Consider the following 9,338-nt stretch of genomic DNA (forward strand, 5'->3'; position numbering starts at 1 on the left):
TGTCAGATATCATCTATACTTGTCCCATCTATGCCTCGTCCACACTGTGCCTCGACCCCACTGTGCTACCGTTTTTTTTAGAAATGATTTACATAGCAACATGTTACCAAAAAATTTGGAATATTATATTCTAGTAGTAGTACACACAAATACAAAAAAATTTATTAAATTACCAAAAAAAAAAAATAATTAAAAAAACACATCATAGTAAAATTAATACCTTCCCAGCTTCGCGTCGAAGCTAAAAAAAAAGAATCGAATTATAGCTTTTCTTCTTGATGGAAATGGTTACCATATTCAAAAATTTTCTATTTTTGTGTTAAAATTTTGTGTTTTTGAATATTATAATATCATAGAAATTTAGTTTGCTATTGAAAACAAATAATGCATTACTATTAGCGTATTATAAAAGATATGCCTATTATTATTTTTAGTAAGGCATTAAAACATTACTTGATTTCTTTGTTTCTTTTAGAATAATGGGACAGATAAACTTATTAGAAATAAACAAAGTCTTAATCGAAAGAAAAGATAATATTTTATAGAGTGTTCAATAAATAATGAAAATGGGTTTATATTGTTCTCATTGTTTATAATAATTGAACTGTTTCCTTACTTACTGAACATTCTGTATATATATATAATATATTATGCAAAAAGTAAATAATCTACAAAATATATAGGGGATTTAAATGTTTGATTTTTTATTTCTACATCCTTATTATCATCACTAAGTTCTTCATCGCAATCATTTTCTTCATTTGAGTTTTGATTGCAATAGCTTACATCATCATTGGTATCATCACCATGAAAATAAAGTGAACGATAAATATCTCTATAATACCCTAGTTGTTCTAGAAAAAAATAATTTTAATTAGAATTAACGTTTACACTTTATTATAATTTATGTTTATTATAAGAATTTATTATATTAAAAGGTTTTTCTGATTAAAATAGTTTTATTAATGCTATAATATTACAGCATTAATAATTTTACGATTTATATTACAAATTAAAAAAGATAACTAGTGAATTTATTAATTAACCAATTAAGTTTTTATTCACATTTATATCTTTCCTAAATTACTAATATTTCGAATTTTAGAGATGTTATACTCGTGTAAGTCTATTTTAGATTCCGTTTCTTTAAAAGCCTATAGTCATATTTCTATACAAACTCTTAATAGTTGTATTTTATAAACATATTGTCTAAATCTTTCCATTGTTTAATGTTAAGGAATGAAAAAAAATTGGTTTAGTGCGCCAGTAAACTTACCAAATGGAATAATGTGTTTGATAATAGTTTTAAATGTATTCCAATCTATATGTGCTCTAGGAATGTATCTATTTACAATCTCAAAATAATGCCGATATGTTTTCAATGATTTAATGTATAATACAATTTTATCTAAATGATCATCTATTAATTTATAAGCTTTTTTAACATCAACTTCATTTACTATAACTGGTTTATCAAACTGACCACTGAAATAATTATGCTTCGTCCACCTATATAAAACTTGTACAATTTTTTTTGATTCATTAGTTGCAACTAAATTATTTTTTTCTTTGTAAATTGATATTATAAAGTTTATCTTATCATAAAAACTGTCTAAACATTTTTTAAGTTGATCTTTAAATAAATTCAAATCCAAAAAATATTTAAAATTTTCAATGATATCTTCACCTAAATTAATAATTTTAATTTTAATGTCATTTATATAGTTGGGGTCGCGAAATTTTTTAATTGGTAGGTAGTTATGTACTAAATAAAAATAATATCGTATAATCAATATAACAGGAAGAACTGTTGCTGCATTTATTAAATTATGATATACCTGCATGTTTTTCGGGTTAAAATCATACTTGATAAACCGGAAAATATCTAACAACTTTATATTATAATTCTTGCTAATATTACCATTAATTTTACTATATCTCATCATGTCTAATACATCTTTCAGATTTTTTTTTTCATCATACATGGCTTTTTGTTTTGCCTGAGAACCTGACGATAATTCTAGCTCGCAAAAATTAGATCGAGTTTCCATTAAATCATAAAATAAGAAATTTTTAGGATTAAAATAATTATATGATTCCCTTTGAAAAGACAATGCTAAATGTTTCACAATATCAGTGTAACTGTTTAATATATCATCAAATTTAACAACGTACCATAATAAATATTCTTTTATAACAATAAATAATCGGTTTTTTAGGTTTCCCAAGATATTAAGCAACTCATCTGGCATGTAACTAAACGGTAGATTAAAATCAGTATATGATATGAAATCATTTTCAAGCGATACATCTGAACATTGGTTACTAACAAAGTATTGCAATCGTTCAACAATTGATTGATGAATTATTTTATAGCCTTCAAGTAAATTCTTAGAGCTTTCAGATCTACTGAATTGGCCATTTTCATTTTTAGCGATCATGTTTAAAGATCCCGAAACATTGTTTAAGTATAAATTTATAGCTATTAAATCTTCTGCACAGTAGTTCACATCTAATTCCCGCAACGCATCTAACATGATCATTATGATTTCATCGTGAGATTTGATTGCTAATCCATATTTTCTTAGTTCAAGTTCAGAAATCGTATTTTCAAATTGATATAAATATTTTTCACCATACTTAAAATAATTAAACATATATTTTGAAAAATTACAGTGCAATTCTATTAATTCCATTGCTACTATAACATTTGCATGCGTTAAAAAAACTATGAAAAGACTTATTATGATATTCATTATGACACTAGCAAGTTCAACATAATTTTTTTTATCGAATAGCTGTTCTTATATATGTAATCTAAATTAAACATACAGAGTAAACATACAGAGTAATAAGTTTTTATTTGATTATATTTTTATTACTGTTTAAATGGATAACTAGAGTCTTTTTTAATAAACTCATATTTTTGTAAAACAGAAGTAAATAAAAAAAAACGCTTCCATGCAAATCTGTAGATAGTTTAATTTAAAAAAAAATTTTTTTCAAAAATGTAGGTCAAATGAGAGCTGAGAAAATAAATGATAACTACAAAAAAAAAAAAAAAAAAAATAGTAAAATAATATTAATATGAATTTCTTCTCACAAGAGGAGACTACAGTAATGGGATCCATGATATTTATTGAATCTAAATGAGATAAAAATCAAATGAGTTAAACATTTTTTTTTAACTCAAAAAGAATTAAAAAAAAATTCAGTGCTACAGTCGTGAAAGACCCAAGTGTTAGTGTCTCAAAAACCGCACGTCTCATTCGTCACTTAATAAAAATGGAAATTTAGCTAGTTCAAATTTTAAAGTTATTTTTCTCGACTTCAAAGGAACAAAAAAATTTAAGTATGATTAATTTTTTATACTATGTCATTTAGATTGATATAATATTTATGAAAATCAGTGTAATCTCCTTATAATAAAATAAAATACAAAACCAAGGATTTTAACACAATAATAGCATATTTTTGAATACGGTATCCATTTGCGCATAGAAGATAGATCCGTTGGGACAAATTTTTTTTTCATTTTATAGTACATAAAATAAGCTTTAATTTTATATATGTTTAAAGGACTCAGTTTTTTCGGAACTCTTTCAAAAGTTAAGTTGAAAAAGTTCTATTTTTTATACAATGTTTCAAGTTTTGAACGCCTCCTATATATGGGAAAATTGTACAATTTTAATAAAAAGTATGTCAAATGAAATATGTACTTATAATGTATTTAGAAAAAAAAAATTTGTGCTGATCATTACATTTTTCGAAAAGTTATAGCATTTTTAAGTTGAAAATTTAAAATCGAAAATTTTAACACAAAAATAGCGTTTTTTTAACTACGGCAGCCGATAACATGCAGAAGATAAAGTGTCGGGACAAATTTTTTTCATTTTATAGTACATAAAATAAGCTTTAATTTGATATATGTTTAAAGGACGCAGTATTTCCGGAACATTTTCAAAAATTAAGTTGAAAAAGTTAGTTTTTGTAAAAAAGTTGCTATTTTAAATCCCCCCTGTGAGCAGAATAAGTGTTAGATTTTCAAAAAAAAATGATATCAAATGAAAGAAAATTACCTAAGGTTTCAATATAAAGAAATATTATTTTGATTAGTTAATATTTGAAAAAGTTATGGCAGTTTTAAGTACAAAAAACATCGTTATAAAAGGTGATTTTTATCGCAAATATTACATTTTTTTTATAATTTCGACAGCCATTTGCACATAGAAGATAAGGTGTCGGGACAAATTTTTTTTTTTCATTTTATAGTACATAAAAAAAGCTTTAATTTGATATATGTTTAAAGGACGCAGTATTTCCGGAACATTTTCAAAAATTAAGTTGAAAAAGTTAGTTTTTTTAAAAAAGTTGCTATTTTAAATCCCCCCCAATAAGCAAGTTAAGTGTTAGATTTTCAAAAAAATGATAGCAAATGAAAGGAAAATATCTAAAGTTTTAATAATATTTTTCACCATACTTAAAATAATTAAACATATATTTTGAAAAATTACAGTGCAATTCTATTAAATCAATTGTTACTATAACATTTGCATGCGTTAAAAAAACTATGAAAAGACTTATTATGATATTCATTATGACACTAGCAAGTTCAACATAATTTTTTTTATCGAATAGCTGTTCTTACATATGTATCTAAATTTAAAATACAGAATAAACAATTTTATGTAATACCTAAATAATCTACTTATTTAAAGTATATTTAATTTTTTTCAACTAAAAATGCCATAAGAAATGACTAAAAAATTTTTTATATATAAAAAATTTTAAAAATTAAAAAATTAAAAAACGTATACGTTATAATAATGTTCTGTTTATTTTTTATTCTATATTACTTAATGTTTCTCAAATATATTTTAAACACAATATAAATAATGAAATATTAAATAATAATTTATAAGATATACAAAGATCTAGAAATAATGATTAATAAAGGGCTATCATAAACTTATAGATGCCAAAATACGAAGTCCACAAAACCTCCTCCTAGTTACACGAATTATTTGAAGTCGCAAGACACTTTTGTGAGAGTGTGTTTTAAAATTTAAATAACTTCCAAAAAAACTATGCCGAGTGGCATAGGTGGCAACATTTATCACCAACAATTTACCTCGTTTCGAGTAATCATTGTTTTCATTATTTATAAGTATTATTTTAAAAATCAGAACATGTAAAACAATTTTATCAGCTCACTTTATTCTGTTAATTTAATGTAATAACTAGTACGACGAGAAGTCAACAAAAAATTTAAATATTTGGACTACTCGCCACCTGAGAGAGGAGCGTACGTTGTGTCATATTCCCTCACTTAGTAAAATTTAATTAATCCCTTATGGCTTAAAAAGTTTTCGATTTTATTTTTTTTGAAATAAAAATATACATTTTTAACTAATTTATAAAATAAAAATGATTTGATTAAGAAAATAACAGATCGATTATAAATATTTATGGTGTACATAATTATTTTTAATAATGATTATTAAAGCGAAATTAATTATACAACTAAAATGTTGTTGTCAAATGAATTGAACGAGGAATGACTTAATTATAAGAACTCATTACGGCAGATTGAAAAAATTTAAATTCCATAATATCACGAGATGTAAACCCGACTAACTCTATGGATTAAAAATTTGGTATGAAGTCCCTGATTGGTTGTGCTATAATGAGAAAAATTAGCCATTGAATATAGTAGATGCACTTGGTACGCTCAGCGAAGTACCCGAACAAAGGAATGTAGTAATAATAATTTATACTACATTAAATTTAGGATATTTTGAGTTAATAAATCGTTATTCTTCATAAATGAAATTATGTCGCATGACTTGTTATTGCTTTCGGTGGTCAAATAAAATAATTCGCAAAACAATTTTTCCTTCTGCCACTATTGTTATATGGAAAATTCGAGAAGTTCAAAGTTTTCTAATTAAGTTGGAGCAGAAAAATAATTTTTTTTTCTTTAAAAAATTATTTTTCAAAAGAAATGAAAATATTAACAAGTAAAAAACTTTTACGGTACAACAAATTAATGCGATTACTACCATAGCTGGATGAAAATAATGTATTAAGAGTCGGCGGGTTAAACAATTATCTTATCTTAATGAAGGACAACGTATTCCTAATGTACTACTTCCCAGTCGTTTCTCATCCGTTTAATATTTCGGTACGAACTTCAGCGATTACTTCACGTCCACGAGTACTAGTAATTGCACAAAGTTTATATTTTTAAATCTTTACAAATTATCTTAAATTTAAATTTAAATCTTCAAAAAATCGGTTTTTTTTGATAGAATATTTCCAAATTTTGGACAACTCTTTTTAAATATCATGAAATCATTATAGGATAGTTGAAAAAAAAAATTATTTTTTGATGACGATATTACTGTGTATTTATCGCTTAATTATTAATTAGTAATTATCTTAAAAATTGGATGTGATAGCAAAAATCAGAAGCTAAATTCGGAATCAGCGTAGCAATTTGTAGGACACACATTTGTGCGTAATTTCGTTTGGTTTGGTGGCCTGGTAATTGTGCGTCAGTTGTCTTGATCGCCTTTATTCGACTGTTCGAGTTAATATTCTGCTGCGTATCAATGTTCATTTTTCATCATATGTTATAATTTTTTTTCGTACATGTAGTGGTCTCGTCATTTTACGATCCTGTTTGCTTTTCAACAAATATTATACGTGTAGCTATGTTGTCCTGCGTTTCTTACACACCTTTTTCTTCATTACATTGTGATAATTGGTGTCTTGTCATTAATCGTCGTCATCAGCTTTGCCATTAGTTATGCACGAGCGTTCATCCAACATATTGACCATCCTTCTATTCTGCGCCTTAATATGACTGGAACTTCAAACTATCTACAAGGCCAAACTGTTGAGTATTCCTTTGATGTTTGTTTGTAGTTTTTGGTTTAATTTTACATAGTTAATCGTATTATTTGTGTCATTGTTACATCAATGAACAATACAGAATGTCATATAGAATTTATATAAAAATTGTAAACAAGAAAATGGCTGTTATCCCATATAATTACTTTACATACAATAATATACAGAAAAGAACAGATCAAAATGATAACTTTTATAACTTTTGATGCAATTAAAATTTCAAAAAAATATATTTATTTTTAAAAATAAAAAATTTCTTTATTTTTAATATTTCAAAATAGCATTTTTTTTTAGAGTTTATATAGTAAGGTATTATTGTTTGAGTGTCATTCATTTCATTTACATGATTTTGGTATACATGACCGGTTTGCACTACAAAAATATATTAAACCAATATTTTCTAGTTATTTACCAAAAGTAAAATACATTCATACAATTTGGTGACTATAAAGTTCATAAAATTTTTTAACAAAGTCTAAAATGTTTTAAATTAAATTTAATAATTAAACAATTAAAAATATAATATAATTATTTAAAGTTTAATAATTTTTTTTTGTCATTAATGTTTATATGTGCTTATTTTTATAGATGATATAAATAAGCCAAGATTATTTCTAGTCATTGGTCTAAAATTATTTCTTACTATTAATTTTATATAATTAGTACTAATTGTTGTTATTTTAATATTTTTTCCTTATGTTATTGTGTTTTTGAGTGACACAGTCAAGGGCGACGATTTCCATAATTTTCAAAACCAATCCGATAGGCTTGTCGATGTTGTCGTTAGTAGTTTGCTTTATTATTTTTCTCACATAGCCGGCAGTAGCTAGATTTTGTGTTTTTCGAATGTGCAAGAATCTACGGTGTTTGGCGAAAGCTGTTTGATTTTTTTAAACATATAGCCATGATTGGTAGTTCTTTTTCGCTTTTTTGTCAGACAGATGGTAATTGATGATTTTAAGACTATAATCGTGTCAGTATTGGTAAAATATTCTGATTTAGTAAGAATTTTGAAAGTATAAGATCCGATCGGATTAGGTATTTGAGGACGCCATTGAGTCTTCTTACAAAGATCATTTCCGACCGATCGGTGGTCAACATGGTATTTTTATTCATATCGTAATCTTCATCTGATAATAATATTAAACATACGACGGTAAAGTCTGAATACTGAAAACTCATGCGTTCTTTAGTTTTTAAACATGATAAAATTTCACTTGCACTCTAAATACAAAAGTCGCTGGGAATGATTTATTTAATCTACATTTATTAATTGGTAGCATCCTCATAAATTAAAAAATTACCGATTAAAACGATAAAATTTTGCTAAGTGAGGGGACGTGACACACTGTACGCGCCCTCATTCAAGTAGGAAGTGGTTCAAATATTTAAATTTTTTGTTGATTTTTGTTATAAATAATGAAAACACTGTATTATTAGACTCTGGCAAATTGCTAGCGATAAATTTTGCCATCTATCCGATATAGTTTTTTTGAAAGTAGATTAAATTTTAAAACATACATTCACGAGAGCATCTTACGACTCCAGATCATTGGTCAAACTAGGCGGAGGTTTTATGAACTTCATAATTTTAACCTCCATAAATTTAAAAGTAACCCTTTATTCTTCATTATTTCTAGATCTTTGTACATTTTATAAATTATTATTTAATATTTCATTATTTATATTGAGTTTAAAATATATTTGAGACACTTTAAGTAACATAAAATAAAAAATAAATAGACATTGTTTATTTTACCGGCCAAGGTGGACAGGGATGAGACAAACCGATTGGAGAAGTTATTACTATATGACCGAAATGTACATATCCTAAGAGTTTGGCATCGACGACCAAAGGAAATCCGTTGGTCGTTATCCTCCAATTCAGAGACGATGAAATGCGCATCGTAACCTCAAAGGTTGTGCAAGAAGCACGGTATAAAGTTGTTCAAATCCATACGATAGAGAACGGTGGTCTGTGACTTTGAAGTTGGAATCCATGAATGCCAAGTGTCGCATACCACTTTCTCGACATTTCACTTACACATATTGTAGGCGGACATTAAGATGGGAACGCTAGTTTAACGTTTAAAATTTTTTTAGTCATTATTTATGGCTTTTAGAGTTGAATATTTTTAGTTTATATCAAAATAACAAAATTTAAAAATTCTGAATAAAATAATCATTCTTCTTTATCTCTGGTGTTTAAGTAGAATACAAGCTAATTGAAAATGTCTCTACTATTCCGCTAAGCTAGATTAAAAAATATAATATTAAATAAAAGTTTATTTAAAAAAATGAAATATACTATAAATAAATAGATTATTTAGGTATTACATATAATTGTTTATTCTGTATTTTAAATTTAGATTATATATATAAGAACAGCTATTCGATAAAAAAAATTATGTTGAACTTGCTAG

At 25.7% G+C, this 9,338-nt stretch overlaps 1 protein-coding gene across 1 annotated transcript; it reads right to left on the reverse strand.

Moving 5' to 3' along the window:
• Nucleotides 1-497: 497 nt before the first annotated feature.
• Nucleotides 498-2,763, reverse strand: LOC126907685 (uncharacterized). The gene is made up of 2 exons (XM_050689145.1): nucleotides 1,277-2,763; nucleotides 498-854 (listed from the first exon to the last, which is right to left on the reverse strand). The coding sequence occupies exons 1-2, from the start codon at nucleotides 2,754-2,756 to the stop codon at nucleotides 649-651; spliced, it is 1,686 nt and encodes a 561-aa protein (XP_050545102.1). The 5' UTR covers nucleotides 2,757-2,763; the 3' UTR covers nucleotides 498-648.
• Nucleotides 2,764-9,338: the final 6,575 nt, after the last annotated feature.

This window comes from Daktulosphaira vitifoliae, unplaced genomic scaffold (assembly GCF_025091365.1).
Source record: "Daktulosphaira vitifoliae isolate Bord-2020 unplaced genomic scaffold, ASM2509136v1 Scaffold_5, whole genome shotgun sequence".
NCBI classification, from domain to species: Eukaryota; Metazoa; Arthropoda; class Insecta; order Hemiptera; family Phylloxeridae; genus Daktulosphaira; species Daktulosphaira vitifoliae.

What these genes read in the sequence shown, in the direction of transcription:
- LOC126907685 (XM_050689145.1), bottom strand. Translation starts at nt 2,756, where the DNA reads ATGAATATCATAATAAGTCTTTTCATAGTTTTTTTAACGCATGCAAAT. An exon ending in CAAACACATTATTCCATTTG is followed by an intron (nt 855 to 1,276) that starts GTAAGTTTACTG and finishes ATTTTTTTCTAG; the next exon opens with AACAACTAGGGTATTATAGA.